The sequence below is a fragment of the Pelobates fuscus genome, chromosome 8 (assembly GCF_036172605.1).
Source record: "Pelobates fuscus isolate aPelFus1 chromosome 8, aPelFus1.pri, whole genome shotgun sequence".
In the NCBI taxonomy this organism is placed as follows: domain Eukaryota; kingdom Metazoa; phylum Chordata; class Amphibia; order Anura; family Pelobatidae; genus Pelobates; species Pelobates fuscus.
Window position 1 is genome coordinate 110374856 of NC_086324.1, and position 19793 is coordinate 110394648.

The 19793-nt window shown below is 41.6% G+C and overlaps 1 protein-coding gene across 2 annotated transcripts in view; it reads right to left on the reverse strand.

Moving 5' to 3' along the window:
• Nucleotides 1-3382: 3382 nt before the first annotated feature.
• The window catches only part of HAPSTR1 (HUWE1 associated protein modifying stress responses), a 118521-nt gene continuing 102110 nt past the window's right edge, over nucleotides 3383-19793 (reverse strand). For both annotated transcript variants that reach the window (XM_063430221.1, XM_063430223.1), the window contains one exon: nucleotides 3383-4971. In XM_063430221.1, coding sequence (XP_063286291.1) covers nucleotides 4727-4971 — 245 coding nt within the window. In that variant the 3' untranslated portion in view covers nucleotides 3383-4726. The remainder of the gene's footprint in view (nucleotides 4972-19793) is intronic.

The window sequence follows — 19793 nt, forward strand, 5'->3', positions numbered from 1 at the left end:
AGAGACTGCCGAGTACACACACACACACACAGAGACTGCCGAGTACACACACACACACACAGAGACTGCCGAGTACACACACACACACACAGAGACTGCCGAGTACACACACACACACACAGAGACTGCCGAGTACACACACACACACACAGAGACTGCCGAGTACACACACACACACAGAGACTGCCGAGTACACACACACACACAGAGACTGCCGAGTACACACACACACACAGAGACTGCCGAGTACACACACACACACAGAGACTGCCGAGTACACACACACACACAGACTGCCGAGTACACACACACACACACACACAGACTGCCGAGTACACACACACACACACACACAGACTGCCGAGTACACACACACACACACAGACTGCCGAGTACACACACACACACACACACAGACTGCCGAGTACACACACACACACACAGAGACTGCCGAGTACACACACACACAGAGACTGCCGAGTACACACACACACACAGAGACTGCCGAGTACACACACACACACACAGAGACTGCCGAGTACACACACACACACACACACACACAGACTGCCGAGTACACACACACACAGACTGCCGAATACACACACAGACTGCTGAATACACATACACAGACTGCTGAATACACATACACAGACTGCTGAATACACATACACAGACTGCTGAATACACATACACAGACTGCTGAATACACATACACAGACTGCTGAATACACATACACAGACTGCTGAATACACATACACAGACTGCTGAATACACATACACAGACTGCTGAATACACATACACAGACTGCTGAATACACATACACAGACTGCTGAATACACATACACAGACTGCTGAATACACATACACAGACTGCTGAATACACATACACAGACTGCTGAATACACATACACAGACTGCTGAATACACATACACAGACTGCTGAATACACGCACACAGACTGCTGAATACACGCACACAGACTGCGGAATACACGCACACAGACTGCGGAATACACGCACACAGACTGCTGAATACACACACAGACTGCTGAATACACATACACAGACTGCTGAATACACATACACAGACTGCTGAATACACATACACAGACTGCTGAATACACATACACAGACTGCTGAATACACATACACAGACTGCTGAATACACATACACAGACTGCTGAATACACATACACAGACTGCTGAATACACATACACAGACTGCTGAATACACACACACAGACTGCTGAATACACACACAGACTGCGGAATACACGCACACAGACTGCGGAATACACGCACACACACAGACTGCGGAATACACGCACACACACACAGACTGCATTGAGGGGTGTAGTTTAAGGGGCATTGAGGGGTGCTGTGTGTGTCTGTGTGTGCTGTGTGTGTGAGGGGTGGTGTGTGTGTGGGGTGGTGTGTGTGTGAGGGATGGTGTGTGTGTGTGAGGGGTGGTGTGTGTGTGTGAGGGGTGGTGTGTGTGTGTGAGGGGTGGTGTGTGTGTGTGAGGGGTGGTGTGTGTGTGTGAGGGGTGGTGTGTGTGTGTGAGGGGTGGTGTGTGTGTGTGAGGGGTGGTGTGTGTGTGTGAGGGGTGGTGTGTGTGTGTGAGGGGTGGTGTGTGTGTGAGGGGTGGTGTGTGTGTGAGGGGTGGTGTGTGTGTGTGAGGGGTGGTGTGTGTGAGACAGGGGTGCTGTGCTGTGGGGGGGTACAGCTGCTGTGCAGGGGTAGGGGTGCTGTGCTGTGGGGAGTAGGGGTGCTGTGTGTTGTGGGGGTGCTATGTGCGGGGAAGGGCTGCTGTGTGTGGGTGGGGTAGGGGTGCTGTGTATGGGAGGTAGGGGTGGGGAGCGATGCTGGGTGTAGGGGAGGGGAGGGAAGCTGGGTGTGGGGGAGGGGTACTGTGTGTGTGTGGGTAGGGGTACTGTGTGTGTGGGGGTAGGGGTACTGTGTGGGGGGTAGGGGTACTGTGTGGGGGGGGTAGGGGTGCTGTGTGGGGGGGTAGGGGTGCTGTGTGGGGGGGTAGGGGTACTGTGTGTGTGGGGGTAGGGGTACTGTGTGGGTAGGGGTACTGTGTGTGGAGGAGTAGGGGTACTTTGTGGGGGGTAGGGGTGCTGTGTGGGGGGTAGGGGTGCTGTGTGGGGGGTAGGGGTACTGTGTGTGTAGGGGGGTAGGGGTACTGTGTGTGTAGGGGGGTAGGGGTACTCTGTGGGGGGTAGGGGTACTCTGTGGGGGGTAGGGGTACTCTGTGGGGGGTAGGGGTACTCTGTGAGGGGGGTTGGGGTACTCTGTGAGGGGGGTAGGGGTACTCTGTGAGGGGGTGGGGTGCTGTGTGGAGGGGTAGGGGTGCTGTGTGGGGGGGGTAAGGGTGCTGTGTGTGGGGGGTAGGGGTACTGTGTGGGGGGTAGGGGTATTGTGTGGGGGTAGGGGTACTCTGTGAGGGGGGTAGGGGTACTCTGTGAGGGGGGTAGGGGTACTCTGTGAGGGGGGTAGGGGTACTCTGTGGGGGGGTAGGGGTGCTGTATGGGGGGGTAAGGGTGCAGTGTGGGGGGGTATTTAAGTAATAAAATACAAAATAAAAAAAAGTATATTAAATTAGTCCCCCCCCTTCCTCCTTCTTACCTCTAATGAAGGAAGGGGGGGGGGGGCACAGCCATCCCTGGTGGTCCGGTGGGGGCAAGCAGTCTTCCGGGTTGGGAGGCAGGAGAGGGATCTTTGCAGCAGCTCCCCTGTCCTCCCGCGCGATGCTGTGTGGAGCGTTGCCATGGTAACGCATGGCAACGCTCCACACAGCTTGCTCGCGGGAGGACAGGGGAGCTGCTGCAAAGATCCCTCCCCTGCCTCCCGACCCGGAAGCAGAGTAGGCGCCTGCCGTTTCGGGCAGGCAGGCGCCTACTCTGCATTATTGGCGAACCTATGGCCGCGTGCCCACAGAAAGGGCCCGGCGTGCCACCTGTGGCACGCGTGCCATAGGTTCGCCATCACTGCTTTAGAGTGTTCATTTCAACTGTATGCATTTTATTCACAGGATTATTTTCTATTATATTGTGTCAAAGTGCTACCAAATGACAGTAAAAGGTTGACAATTATAAACAGAATATTATTTACATGCTGCTTTCGCAACATATAGAAAATATATTTTCACCATGTCCCCCGCCTCCATTCAGCACCTAAGTACCCAACCACCATATTCATAGGATTGCCTTTATTTACTTTTAAATTAATTTCAGTTCGTACAATGTCAATAGGTCAAATGACAAAAAATAAATACTTAAACCACACTTCAGGAGGCTGAATCCATTTTAAAACTAAATGATTCCAAATAATTACCAGTTAACATTTAAGAAACAAAACTTATTACAGATGACATTTTATACAAAGACTGTTTATTTTTCAAATGCCCAATTATAAATTCAATGTCTGCTTACAATGCACACCATATTACTAGAGGAGCCATTTCTCCAAACCGGTTACTGGTAGTGACATACAATGATTTAGGCATCAAAGCATCGCAATCTTGCCTTACATTAAAGCACAGAGTAGAAATGGTGGCATTTACGCAGAAGTCTAAAAAATGGGCAAATCTGATGCTTAACTCAGACTTTTGCAAAATGTTATTTTGAAACATTTTCTAAGGATCTATTACAGAATAATCAAATGTCAATATCCAATATGTATCTATCATTGGTGCAAAACCTTACAGTCTTTTCTTTAGAGCAAAGGATGAAGCCACAGAAAATATGTTTGTTATATGTCATGCCACATATACAAAACTATTTGGTATAAAGGCCAGTTTTACAGGACTTTTAAACCATATCAAAACTGTGTTGCAGTCCACATGGGAATGAATTAATCACATTGTTAAAGCTATAATGTGTTAATATATCAGAGTACATAAAAAAAATTCCATCAGAAACATTTTATATGGTATTCAAATGCAAATAAATATCTATTACCTAATAAAGCCTCTTACAAGGTTACAAAATGTTACATTTCTGTATTTTAGAGTTTAGTGTGGCGTATACAGTTTACATTACTTCACAAGGATACAGCAAGCATGTAAATAAGTGCATACAAATGCTTAAACTGACAAATTTAAAATGCTTATGTATGTATAACTTGGGTTTGTGAACTGCATATCAGAATGACAAAAACACAGTAAATCCAATATAGATCAGATGTTAATTATTTGCATGACCATTAATTCACTTCTCTGCATTATAAGATGGAAGGGGAAAAAATAAATAGGACTATGGAAAAGTACATGCACTGTGCGGTGAACAATAAAAGTATATTTCATGAATGCAATGTCATATTTTAGGCAATTTCATATTGGCAATATTGTGGAGTACTGTATTGTATAAAGTACTCTATAGCAGAAGAAAAAAAAAAGTATAATAAAAATAAAATAAAAAAATCAACACTTCCCTTTGCAAATACAATAAGGCCACTTGCATTGAATTGTTAGATGTTCACCTAAAATATTGCCAATGACTACATTAATTCATTCTTCTGCTGTGTACAAGTTTATGAATGCCACAGTTAAAAAAAGGCAACTATATTAATACCTAAATTTTTATGGCAATCATTACTGTATTCACTTGTATAAGCAGTTAAAGGGTAAGATGGCCATCACAGTTCCTTTAAATCAGAATGCTGAGGATCAAGTGTCTTTCAAGCAGCATGGTGGAGTTTTATATTTATTTTTGCATGTTAGATCATTCTGTTGCGTTTATGAGTTGGTGAGTCTGAAATGACATCGCTGCATTGGGCCGAGGTGCGCTTTCGTGTGCCACCATTGTCCAAATGGAGAGCCATTTCTTCTGATATGAAAGTGTTCAAATCCACATCATGAAGTCCATTTCTTCGACGGCTAGTGTTCGAACTGCTGCTTACATGAGTAGGTGAGCCTGGAGTACTTGAGCGAACACTGATGCCTGCCATTGCTCCACTTAAGCCTGAAATTGAAAAAACATATAAAGCATGTTAATGGGTTCCAATTTAAAATATACATGAACAGCAATAACAAATATAACAAGTATTAGTTCAACATCTCCGGAGGGTAGTGCCAGGCCTAGCCCACACTAAGCACGTAGGCTTTGTTCCAGATAGAGAGGGAAAAGATAACACCGCCCTGGTGCAGATATTATCCGCAGGTCAAAATACAGGTTGTCAGCAACAGCACTATATCACCTTGGTTGTAGAAGTGTCATGAACAGTGTGCATGAATCTGTCCCTGCATTGCAAGGTTTAACTTGCTTCCTGTAAAGTGCAAACCAAAGAATTATAGCTATTGATCAAATAGCATTGTTGCGTCTATAGGACTTCACCTCCTAGAGAACCCCTATGCCACAGCAAGAGCTTCTCTTGGAAATGTTATGTTTTTGTATAGAGACAATATATTAAAAAAATAAAAATAAATTAAATATAAATATATAAAAAAATAATATATATAAATAAATAAAAACAATCTCTGCACCAGCAAGTGCGAATGGACAAAATCCAGTGAAAATGACCAAATTCTGACTGCAATAGCAATTCACATATTTACTAAAGCCAAATACGGTCAGAACTCTGTTTGGCCTAGCGAATCTGCAAAAATTGCCTGGCTGCATTTAATGGCCATATTAAATCGTGCATTTACAGCACACAGGATTCGGAATATTCACAAAGTATATTCGGCTTCCAGTATAATTTCTATGCGGATTACATGCAAATGTATCTGTCCTTCCCTGATTCATCACCACCCCTCTTGACACGTGTCTCTGACTCCCTCTCTGCTATTTCTAACTAGATGGCTGATCATTAAACTGAGCCTGTCCAAAACAGAACTTCTGCTCTTCCCTCCCTCAAGCGTTGCTACTCCCTTGTCTGTGTCCCTACAAGTCAATGGGGCTAGCATTCGCTCTACCTATAAGGCTCGCTGTCTAGGTGTTCTCTTTGACGCCAACCTCTCCTTCACCCCTCATATCCAATCAATCGCCAAATCCTGCCGCTTACATCTCGAAAACATTGAGCACATCGACCCTACTTAACGCCTGATACGGCAAATGTGCTTGTCTATGCTGCCGTCCTCTCTTGCCTTGACTACTGTAATCTGCTTCTCAGTGGTCTTACGTGTTCCCAACTTTATAGTCTATAACGAATGCGGAGGCAAGGCTCATCTTCTTGTCCGCCCACACCTTCCCCCTCTGTCAGTCCCTACATTGGATTCTCGTAAGATATAGGATTCAATTTAAGATCCTGATACTTTCTTATAAATCTCTACACAATGCTGCTCCGACCTACTTATCCTCACTAATACACAAATATGTCCCATCTAGGCCCCTACGCTCTGCCGCAAACCTACGTCTCACCTCTATTAGTTTTCCTACCTCTGATGCTCACCTTAAAGACTTCTCTAGTGCTGCACTGTTCCAATGGAACGCCCTTTCCCCACTCTGTTACACTTTCACCCAATCATCACTCCTTCCAAAAAAAAATAAAAAATACATCTTTGAAAACTTACTTCTTTAGGAAAGCAAGCATATCAATTAAACTGTGAACAGCTTTCCCTCCCCACACTCTGATTCCCCTCCTGAAATTGTCATCAAAACACTATACCCTCAATAAATACTGTTCTAGCAACCTATTTTTCTACTCTACCCTTACCTTTTGTGTCACTATACTCCCTCTAGAATGTAAGCTCATTGAGCAGGGCCCTCAATCCCTCTGTTCCTGTGTGTCCAACTTGTCTGGTTACAAATACGTGTGTTATTCCACCCATTGAACAGCGCTATGGAACGTGTTGGCGCTTTATAAATAATTTTAAAAAAGTACCAGTATTACCAAGATTCTGAAACAAACGCTTTCTGGCAGAAGGCACATTCACAAATTATTGTTCACATGCTTTTTTGTAAGTGAATGACACTACCTGAGTGGTGGCAGTGTAATGGGAGGGTTAATGGTTAAATGGGCACTATAGTCGCAGGTCATGCCTCTGTAGTCTCACTGTTCAATTAACTAAAGCCAAATACAGAGCTCAGTTTGGCCTAGCGAATCTGTAAAAATTGCCTGGCTGCATTTAATGTTCGTATTAAATCGTGCTTTTGCATTTACAGCACACAGTATTCGGAATATTCACAAAGTATATTCGCCTTCCAGTATAATTTCTATGCGGATTACATGCAAATGTATCTGTCCTTCCCTGATATTTCACCACCCCTCTTGACTCGTGTCTCTGACTGCCTCAGCTATTTCCAACTAGATGGCTGATCATTTCATTAAACTGAGCCTGTCCAAAACAGAACTTCGACAGCGACTAAAATGCCCCAAAATTAAACAAAGACCCATTGTCAATTTGCCATTAAAAAACCAACAAACAAAAAAAAAACACTGTACTGGGCCGGGTATGATTTTAGCCCTGTATTTCTTCACAAAAACCTGGCTAAGGTATACAAAGGGGGTCATTTTGTACTCAGGAAATAAAACAGAGAATAATTTAGTGATTTAATTTACAGTAGCAAATATTAAGTTTCCAAAATTAGCCACTAAAATACATTATGTGTGTATAAAAATGCAAAAATAAAACAATATAATAAATTTTGAAAGAAATTGGTGCTGACATAACTGTAAAGATCAAAATATACCATATGGCATAGCCCGTGGTGTCTACTTTCATAAATGTTATGCATTTATGGGGTAATTTTAACGGCTACAATGCCCTAAAATGTGATATAGACACATCAAATCCATTTATCAAAATTCTAATTGTAAAAACTGTAATGGCCAGAACTCTTAAGGCACGGTAGCTTCACAGGAAAGTGGAAAAGACATACATTGGAAGTATTGTTTTTTTCAGTTTGCAGAGCATATTTATGGGGTTTTGATCACAGTGGCACATACTAGACTTGAAAAATGACCACGAAAAAAGTAACGTGTATGTAAAAAAAAAAATATATTTTACCACACAAACTGGTGAAAAAAATGGCATCACGTTAAGGCATAATATACACCATATGTGATACACTGAAGTGTCTACTTTCACCAATAGTAGGTCCTTGAGGGATAAATTCAACAGTTAAACTGCTACAATGCCCCGAAATGAGACTTGCCCCCATTAAATTAATCAAAATTTATCACTGTGAAAACTGAAATGGTCAGGTCTCTTTTATGACACTGTAACTTCACAGGATAGTGGCAAAGACATAGATTGGGGGTATTGTTTTACTCAGTTGATATGGCTGAAAACAATATGGGGTTTTCGTCAGCAGTAGTATATATCAGTTTTATGAAATACACATTAAAATCCTTGTTTTATGTGTGTATGTTAGAAATCTGAAAAAAAACACAATTTTACTACACTATTTAGCAGAGATTGGCGGTGAAATGGCTAAATAAAAAGTGTCAGAATACCCTTTGGTAAATAGCCAGTGATGTGTGCTTTAGATAAATATATACTTCTGTGCAGCAATTTTGCTTTGTGTGATGGCTCTTAAGCTTACAAGACAAACATACCAATTTCAAAAATAGCTCCACATTAAAATTTTATTTTACTCCTTGTATTTTGTGACCTGTAACTTTCAAAATAAGCTGAAATCCTAGACATTATGTACTCTTCAGAACAACTAATTTAATATTTTTTAAATTACTTTCCTTAAGCTGCACTAACTATACACACGGTATTATTGCCTAAACTGTGGGGAAAAAAAAATTTTTTTTTTGCATTTTTTTATAAATAAGAATTTATATATGTATATGTCACATCAGATTAAAGCCCTTTTTAAAAACGATATATAACATGTGATTGTGCAATAAATAAGAAAAATGCAAACGGAGGTTGAACACAAACAGCAAAAAATGCTTGTGTCCTTAAGGGTAAGTCCAGTTTTTGAAGCTGCGTCCTTAAGGGGTTAAGAGAGGGCGGCTGGGGCCCAGTACATGCCATCTTCTGATTCCAGCAGCACCTCTCTCAGTATATTGTAAACCAATACGGAGTATTGCCAAATTGACCGATTATCGGTTGGGCTGATAAATCAGCCGATATTCTGCAATTACCTAGTCCTTAAAGGGATACTATATAGTTCTAGGAAAACAAAGTTGTATTCCTGGTACTAAAGCTCCTTCTGCCCAATTCCCGCCATCGACTTTCTGCCTTATACAAAATTGTACATAGCAAAGATAAAACTACAGGAACATGGCACCCAAACCACTTCATTGAGATGAAAGATCTGGGTTTTAGATTTTGGATTATGAGATTTGGCATGCTAAATTTGGCAAATGTTAAGTTCCAAAACCATAATTCACTCCACATCATACTAGATATTGCAAAAATGTACTGGAATTTTAGACATATTGGGCAGGAAATGGGCAGCAACAAGATGCAAAAAAAGCATGCCAGACATCTACAGTGTATAAAATGCGAAAAGGTGACTAATGATACGTTTTTCAGCTTGAGCCAGCACTTCATTAGCTGAACATGAAAGGAGAGGCAGCTGACAGGGGAACACAACATTTGTTTTCAACCACTCCAAAAATAGGGCAGGTTTTAAAAACTGGAAGGTCATCAGAGGATTAAAGTGACCATAACCACTTCAAATAGACTAAAGGGTGCCACGGGTGCATAATTTCTTGATAAATAGAATATTGATATTTAATGTGATTTGTGAATTGCATAGATGAATTGGCTACCTGGTTTTGTCAATTTCAGCAGGAGAGAGGTTACATTTGATTCTTTGAAATGTGATAGATGTCAGAAGGTTTAAAACATGCACCTCATTTGAAGCTGTGACTTCAACCAGAGCGCCTGAAATGTGTGAAATGCAATGCATGAGTTTCCTCTAAGTCTAGCTTCAATGTAAACTAACGGATTAATCTACCATATGCCTGTATCCCTTAACAGATAGTGGATTCTTTCAACATGCTAAGCATGTCAGGAGACCATGGTCATACCCAAAAGAAAAATAATTACCCACACATTAAGAAACACGCCTCATTTTGTGCATACTCAGAATGAGGAAAGAAAACCCTACAAATAGTGCATAAATATGGCTAGCGCAGTTTAAGCCATTTGGAAGGAACTGTGAAGTCTGATGTATTCGGTGATAGGTAGGAAGTGTGACGTGTGAAATTGTAAAATTGCCAGAAATTCAGGGCTCTAGTCCTGCAGGAACGCGTGGGAACGGCGTTCCTGCACTTTTTTCACAGCAGAAACTGCGTTCCTGCAGGCACTCAGTGGTGCCCGCCGCCCCCAAATGCCTCCCCGTGTTCCCCCTGTCATGAGGGGGCCTTATGGCCACCTGATGGACCCCCACGGCAGGCACCTGTCTCTATATCAGACGGAGCGAGGGAGCTGTGTTCTCTCTGCTCCCTCTCGCCGCGCGCCGTTTGCGGATGCCGGAATATGAGGTCATATTCCGGCTCCCGGCATCAGTAGACTGCCCGCGCGGCGATAGGGAGCAGAGAGAACACAGCTTCTTCGCCGCGTCTGATATGGAGACAGGCGTCTGCCCCACTGGACCCCAGGAACAGGTCCACGCCAGCTCTCCAGGTAGGGAGGCTGGGTGGACATTTTTTATAAAAAAAAAAAAAAAAAAATATATACATTTGTGAGAGTGTGTATATATTTCCTGACCATTATTCATGGCAGCATTTACTCATGGTGTTAGCTCCTCCCCTCACAGCAGAAAGGACAGGAAATAGAACTTTGAAACTGGTATAAATAGATGCTCCCCCCATCCCATCAGGTAGTCTTTTTTCCTGTCCTTCACAGCAGTTCGGAAGGAGTCTGCTTATGCAGGCCTAGATTTTTTTTCTTTTATGCTCACCAGGCATTTTTTAGGCCCTGCCGGGGATCAGCATCTAAGCCTTGAAGACCCAGCAAAACGCACTAAGATGAAGTGGCTAGCCTGGGTACCCCTTTAGTGACCGGGGTTCGGACTCAACCTCTCCCTGAAAGGGATGAAAATGGTCCACTGAATGCCAGGGTTCAGCCTCTTATCCCTGAAGACCCAGCAACAGGCCAGCTTCGGTACCCCCTCAGGGGATGTATGTGATAAACTGCCTACATGAAGCCAGGCCAGGGTTCAGCCTCTTATCCCTGAAGACCCAGCAAACAGCATACCGGTAAGAATTGCCAGCCTGGGTTCCTACTTCAACAAACAGGGGTCTGTCCCATCTCTCTCGGAAGTGATGACAGTAGTCCACTGCATGCATGAGTCTAAGCCTTTATTCCCGAAGACCCAGCAAACAGCACATGTGTAAGAGTTGCCTCCTTCAGCAATCAGGAGTCTAACCTATCTCTCTCCCTGAAGGGATGACAACGGTCCACTGCATACATGAGGCCCAGCCGAGTCTAAGGCTTTATCCTTGAAGACCCAGTAAACAGCACTTCCATAGGTGACTACCAGGGTATGCCTATTCTATGTATTCCACCTTGCATGGTGATGCAGATGGAAGCCTATAGTTTAAACAGTTTAGGCTGTCAGTTGTTCAAATCCCCATTTTGCCGCTGAAACACAGGCCTGCAACGGTTTAGGTAAGTGCCTTCCAGTCCCTCCCAGCTGCTTACATTAGGCTTCCTTCAAACAAATAGGTCACATTTAGGAGATTTGTGTGGAGATTATTTAGGTACGTTTATACAAGGATGTTTGGTGCAAAAGAGTGCTGATAATGCAAGGAGGCATTGTGCAAAGGAGTGCTGATAAAGTCTGCTGGAATTCCAGTCCTGAAGACCGAGAAATATCCATGGTAAGAGAACTTTCTTGGGTGTCTGATTGAAGTACACACATGTATATGACAGGTTTTAAAAACCTAACTCTAAGTCCACACACACACACTTGTTTCTATCAAGGTATGTGGCATTGATTGCTGTTATCCTTGCATTATCACAAATAAGCAGGCTTTTGCAGACAGTGGTATACTGCACAGGAGACCACCGGCCCTCAGGGTCTATACATGAACTGGTGGTGGTAACAGCATCAGTATGTTTCCACTATATGCTCTAATGTATGAATTGGTATGAAGTCTCAGTGTGTGTCCAGTATATGCTCTATGTATGAGTTACTATGAGGACACAGCCTCAGTATATGTATCCACTATATACCCTATGTATAAGTTACTATGAGGACACAGCCTCAGTATATGTATCCACTATACGCTCTATGTATGAGTTACCGTGAGGACACAACCTGAGTATATGTATCCACTATATACTGTATGTATGAGTTACTGTGAGAACACAGCCTCAGTATATGTACCCACTATATGCTGTATGTATGAGTTACTGTGAGGACACTGACTCAGTTTATATATATATATATATATATATATATATATATATATAATATTGTCCAATGCTTGCACTCCTGTAGAATTGTAGATATAGCCCGGTGCTTGTCAGCAAAATTAATAGAAATCAAATGTAGGAAAAGCACTCCAAGGACTTCTTTCAATGTTGAAAATAAATAATTTAACTTTATTCGGCAACTTCACAACGTTTCAGTCCTGTGTCAGGACTTTCGTCAGGATAACAGTGCATTGTGATTGTTACAGAATATATAGCAAAAATACACAGTACTAATCAAATTAAAATCAAATTACAGTACATAAGAATCACCTGGTGCTTACCCCTCAGCCTGTGTACCGATCCCCCTGGGCGCCAGAAAATCGCGGGCAAAATTGATTCCGTATCATGTATGCAGCAGCTGTACAGATTGGTGCTGTGTGCGCTCTGAGTGTCGGCCGTTACCATGGTGATCGGCCGAGACGCGAGCCAACGTTAATTTACATATTGTCATGGCAACCTGCCGACCGAGAACCGATCGGCTTTGCAGGGCAGTACTGTACACAAGAGGCAGGGGTAAAGACATATTCTAATGGAAAAGCATGCAACTACCCACCAGTATGATAGCTGAGCAGGTTCTCGGTGTTATGGGACAATATCTAATAGTGTTGCTATAAGCCTTATAGCAACACTGTTAGATATTGTCCCCTTTTTATATAAGTTGATCGGGAGACTCGGCCTCAGTGTGTGTTCTTTATATGCTCTGAGTTGCTGTGAAAACACAGCCTCAGTATATGTCCTCTACATGCTCTATAGGGAGTGCAGAATTATTAGGCAAATGAGTATTTTGACCACATCATCCTCTTTATGCATGTTGTCTTACTCCAAGCTGTATAGGCTCGAAAGCCTACTACCAATTAAGAGGACACACTGAGACTTCATAGGTGATGTGCATCTCTGTAATAAGGGGTGTGGTCTAATGACATCAACACCCTATATCAGGTGTGCATAATTATTAGGCAACTTCCTTTCCTTTGGCAAAATGGGTCAAAAGAAGGACTTGACAGGCTCAGAAAAGTCAAAAATAGTGAGATATCTTGCAGAGGGATGCAGCACTCTTAAAATTGCAAAGCTTCTGAAGCGTGATCATCGAACAATCAAGCGTTTCATTCAAAATAGTCAACAGGGTCGCAAGAAGCGTGTGGAAAAACCAAGGCGCAAAATAACTGCCCATGAACTGAGAAAAGTCAAGCGTGCAGCTGCCAAGATGCCACTTGCCACCAGTTTGGCCATATTTCAGAGCTGCAACATCACTGGAGTGCCCAAAAGCACAAGGTGTGCAATACTCAGAGACATGGCCAAGGTAAGAAAGGCTGAAAGACGACCACCACTGAACAAGACACACAAGCTGAAACGTCAAGACTGGGCCAAGAAATATCTCAAGACTGATTTTTCTAAGGTTTTATGGACTGATGAAATGAGAGTGAGTCTTGATGGGCCCGTGGCTGGATTGGTAAAGGGCAGAGAGCTCCAGTCCGACAGACGCCGGTATCATCAAAGATGAGCTTGTGGGGCCTTTTCGGGTTGAGGATGGAGTCAAGCTCAACTCCCAGTCCTACTGCCAGTTTCTGGAAGACACCTTTTTCAAGCAGTGGTACAGGAAGAAGTCTGCATCCTTCAAGAAAAACATGATTTTCATGCAGGACAATGCTCCATCACACGCGTCCAAGTACTCCACAGCGTGGCTGGCAAGAAAGGGTATAAAAGAAGAAAATCTAATGACATGGCCTCCTTGTTCACCTAAACTGAACCCCATTGAGAACCTGTGGTCCATCATCAAATGTGAGATTTACAAGGAGTACACCTCTCTGAACAGTGTCTGGGAGGCTGTGGTTGCTTCTGCACGCAATGTTGATGGTGAACAGATCAAAACACTGACAGAATCCATGGATGGCAGGCTTTTGAGTGTCCTTGCAAAGAAAGGTGGCTATATTGGTCACTGGTTTGTTTTTGTTATGTTTTTGAATGTCAGAAATGTATATTTGTGAATGTTGAGATGTTATATTGGTTTCACTGGTAAAAATAAATAATTGAAATAGGTATATATTTGTTTTTTGTTAAGTTGCCTAATAATTATGCACAGTAATAGTCACCTGCACACACAGATATCCCCCTAAAATAGCTATAACTAAAAACAAACTAAAAACTACTTCCAAAAATATTCAGCTTTGATATTAATGAGTTTTTGGGTTCATTGAGAACATGGTTGTTGTTCAATAATAAAATCCTCAAAAATACAACTTGCCTAATAATTCTGCAATCCCTGTATATGTAAGGTGGTGTGGATACATTGCTTCAGTGTATCTGTTCACTATATGCTTGATGTATTAGTGGAAACAGAATATATGAATATATACTGGTTCTAAGGGTGGGTTGTGAGGCACAACCTCAGTATATGTGTGTTATATGTGCATGAAGTTTTGTTAAAAAACAGACTCAATTTATCTCACTTATATAATCTTAATATGTGTGCAGGCATAGTGTCACTGTATATAGCAGAGGTAGGCTATGTATGATTACTATTTGAACACACTCAAGTATATGTAACTGATATATCTAGGCATAAGGTGCTGTAAGAAACATACACAATGTATGTGGTTCATATAATCTGTATGCAGGTTGGTAGTATTAGATAACCCCAATTTATACACACCATTGGTAGACTTAAAATATACAAATTATCTAAAGTCTGTTTTGCACTGAAATGTAACACTGCCCAATTCTAGCAAATACAAAGGCACTGTTGTACTGGATGTGTAAAAATTGCCTACTGTGGATTTTCTATTTCCATTTTTTTTTTTAAATGAGGTAGATAAGGAAAAATAATGCTTTTGGCTTTGTATTAGATTCCCTCTCCCACAGGTGTTTCAGGATAAGCAATTAACACATTTTACCACTTCAGATAGATTACAGTTGTTACTTAACCTGTTTTTCCAAAATGGAGCATGGTAATATTTAACCCCTTAAGGACGCTGGACGGAAATTTTCCGTCATTGCAACACTCCCCTTAAGGACGCTGGACGGAAAATTTCTGTACAAAAATTAAGATTAACCCCTGATGGCCTGTAGTGTGTCTCCATATCGGAGGCACACTACCATGGGCGGTTTCACTGATTCAGCCCATGTGATCGCTCTGACCGGGAGTCGCTCTGATCACACATGCTGCAGTGAAACTCGATCTGTTTCCCTGCAGCTCCGTGTGAGCTGTGAACTACAGAGAGACAGATCGGTGCTGATCTATCTCTGGCTGTAAAAAAAACTAAAAAAAAAAAAAACTGTTAGCAATAAAATCCCCCCCCCCACATCTCTTTCAAATAAAATTTAACCCCGTCCTTGACCTTTGATCACTGTGATTTCACTGTGATCTGATTTGTTTCTTTTAACCCCTGGGGGTTAATATTTTTTTTTTTTTTTTTTAATCCTCAGGGGTTACATTTATTTAATTAATTTAAATATTTTAAAATAATTATTTATTTAGCTAGTGTGGGTAGAAGTTAGTGGGGAAATTGGGAGATTTACGGTTAGGCTAGTTAGGGGTTAAAAATAATAAAAAAAATTAAAAGTGAAAATAAACGTTTGAAAAGTTTAAACAAAGTTTTAAAATGGTAAAATAAGTTGTTAAAAGCTAAATAAAACATTTTAAAAGTTAAAAACTTTCAAAAAGTTAAAAAAAATGTTTAAAAAAGGGGGAAAAATGCGTATTACCTCTACACTTGGTACAGGCTAGCGAAACAATGATACCACGCTAAGGTTTCAAATATGCCCTTTGAAACACCCTAGGGTGTCTTCTTTAGGAAATGGTATGCCTTTGTGAAGTAATTGGAAAACACAACCTATTAAAAAAAATTCCAAAGTGGGGCATGGACCCAGTGTAAACATTCTACCTTGAATGGCTGTGTCTCAAATGTGCCCCTTCAACGTTATCATATACCTGATAAAGGTACATATGGGGGTATTGCTGTACTCAGATGACATAGCGGAGCAACATATGATGTATTATACTGCTGTAGCACATACAAGGTTTGCAAAATATATATTACAAATTCATTGAGTATGTCAAAAATGCATAAAAAAATGCTTATTACCACTACACTTGGTATAAGCTAGCGGAAAAATTATTTCACGCTAAGGTTCAAAATACGTCTTTTGAAATACCCTAGGGTGTCTTCTTTAAGAAATGGTATGCCTTTATGGGGTAGCTGGAAAATTTAACCTACAAAAACACCTCCAAAGTGGGGTATGGACACAGCGTAAAAATTTAAAGTTTGAAAAAACTTAAATGGCTGTGTCTCGAATGTGCCCCTTCAATGTCCGCATATACCTGGCAAAGGTACATATGGGTACAACATAGCTGAGCAAGATAGGAAGTATTATATAGCCGTAGCACACATAAGATTTGCAAAATATACAGTACAAACTCACTGTGTCGAAAAAGCAGAAAAAAATGCTTATTACCATTACACTTGGTACAAGCTAGCGGAAAAATTATCCCACACCAAGGTTCAAAATATGTCTTTTGAAATACCCTGGGATGTCTTCTTTATGAAATAGTAAAACTCCAAAGTGAGGTAACAAAGCAGCGTAAAAATTCAAAGTTTGAAAAAAAACCTGCAATGGCTGTGTCTGAAATGTGCCCCTTCAACGTCCACATATACCTGGCAAAGGTACATATGGGGGTATTGCTGTACTCCGACAACATAGCTGAGCAACATATAAAGTATTATAAAGCCGTAGCACACATAAGGTTTGCAAAATATACAGTACAAACTCACTGTGTCCAAAAGGCAGAGAAAAAAAATGCTTATTACCACTACATTTGATACAAGCTAACGAAAAAATTATCCCACGCTAATATTCAAAATTTGCCTTTGGGCGTCTTCTTTAAGAAATAGTATGCCCTTTTGGGGTAGTTGGAAAAAGCAGCCTGCTAACATATTTAAAAATAGAATACGGATCCATTAAAACTCTCCATGTAAATTCACACTTAAAAACCTGAACTTATCACATCTCTTTCACAGCACTGTAACTTCACAAAATAGTGTCTAGGTCATACATTGGGCTTATTGTTTTACTCAGAAAAGGTACCGTATATACTCGAGTATAAGCCGACCCGAATATAAGCCGAGGCCCCTAATTTTACCCCCAAAAACTGGGAAAACGTATTGACTCTAGTATAAGACTAGGGTGGGAAATGCAGCAGCCACTGGTAAATTTCTAAATAAAATTAGATCCTAAAAAAAATTATATTAATTGAATATTTATTTACAGTGTGTGTGCGTATGAGAATGCAGTGTGTATGGGTGCAGAGTGTGTGTATGGGTGCAGAGTGTGTGTGTGTATGGGTGCAGAGTGTGTGTGTGTATGGGTGCAGAGTGTGTGTGTGTATGGGTGCAGAGTGTGTGTGTGTATGGGTGCAGAGTGTGTGTGTGTATGGGTGCAGAGTGTGTGTGTGTATGAGTGCAGAGTGTGTGTGTGTATGAGTGCAGAGTGTGTGTGTGTATGAGTGCAGAGTGTGTGTGTGTATGAGTGCAGAGTGTGTGTGTGTATGAGTGCAGAGTGTGTGTGTGTATGAGTGCAGAGTGTGTGTGTGTATGAGTGCAGAGTGTGTGTGTGTATGAGTGCAGAGTATATATGAATGCAGTGTATATATGAGTGCAGTGTATATATGAGTGCAGTGTATATATGAATGCAGTGTATATATGAATGCAGTGTATATATGAATGCAGTGTGAGTGTGTGAATGCAGTGTGTGTGAGTGCAGTGTGTGAATGCAGTGTGAATGCAGTGTGTGTGTATGAGTGCAGTGTGAGTGCAGTGTATGAGTGCAGTGTGTATGAGTGCAGTGTGTGCAGTGTATGTATGAGTGCAGTGTATGTATGAGTGCAGTGTGTGTATGAGTGCAGTGTGTGTGTGAATGCAGTGTGTGTGTGAATGCAGTGTGTGTGTGAATGCAGTGTGTGTGTGAATGCAGTGTGTGTGTGAATGCAGTGTGTGTGTGAATGCAGTGTGTGTGTGAATGCAGTGTGTGTGTGAATGCAGTGTGTGTGTGAATGCAGTGTGTGTGTGAATGCAGTGTGTGTGTGAATGCAGTGTGTATATGAGTGCAGTGTGTGTGAGTGTGTGTGATGCAGAGTGTGATGCAGAGCCTTGGTGGGGGGTGGGCATTTTAACATATTTTTTATTATTATTTTAATTTTTTTGTTATATATTTTTTTATTATTACTATTTTTATTATTGTATTATTATTTTAATTTTTTATTATTAATTAATTTATTTTTATTACTATGATACATTTTTTTTGTCCCCCCTCCCTGCTTGCTAGTGTGCCAGGGAGGGGGGCTCCTTCCCTGGTGGTCCAGTTGGATTCGTAGTTCAGTGGGGGGGCTGTCAGAGCGGTACTTACCTCTCCTGCAGCTCCTGTCAGCTCCCTTCTCCTCCGCGCCGTCCGGTCAGCACCTCTCTCAGCTCACACTGTAAGTCTCGCGAGAGCCGCGGCTCTCGCGAGATTTACACTGGGAACTGACCACGGTGCTGAACGGACGGCGCGGAGGAGAAGGGAGCTGACAGGAGCTGCAGGAGAGGTAAGTAAACTCTCTGCCAGCCCCCACTCTGTATTATGGCAATGCAAATTGCCATAATACAGACTATTGGCTCGAGTATAAGCCGAGTTGGGGTTTTTTAGCACAAAAAATGTGCTGAAAAACTCGGCTTATACTCGAGTATATACGGTAACTGAGAATACTTAGTGGGAATTTATGACCGTGGCACTTATGAAATGTAAGAAATACCCAGTGAAAATGCAACATGTATGTAAAAAAAAATAACCACAAAATTTGAAATAAATTGGGGAACAAATGGTGGCAAGTTAAGGTAGAATATATGCCTAATAACATACCTGGAGTGTCTGCTTTCTCAAATGGAAGGCCTTTGTGGGGTTATTTGAACAGTAAAATGGCTATAATGCCACAAAATCAGACATATGACCATCTATGAAAATTCTAACTATAGAAACTGAAATAGCATGGTCTCCTATATGGCATTATAGCTTTACAGGATAGGGGCAAAGGTATACAAATGGGGGTATCGTTTTACTCAGCAGATGTAGCTGAACACAATATGGGGTTCTGTACAGGGATAGCACACACCAGGTTTACAAAATACATATTACAAAAACCTTGTTATATGTGTATATGCCAAAATAGAGAACAAATACAATTTTACTCCAATATTTAGCAGAGATTGGCGGAGAAATGGCTATGCAAAAAGTAACATTAGGTAAATAGCCTGTGATGTCTACTTTATATAAATATATACTTTTTGTGGCAATTTTGTTTCCTGTAATGGGTATTAAGCTTCCAAGACAAACATACCAACTTCTAAAATTGTTTCACATTGAAATTTTATTTTAGACCTTGTAGTTTGGGACCTGTAACTTTCAAAATAAACTGAAATCCTACAC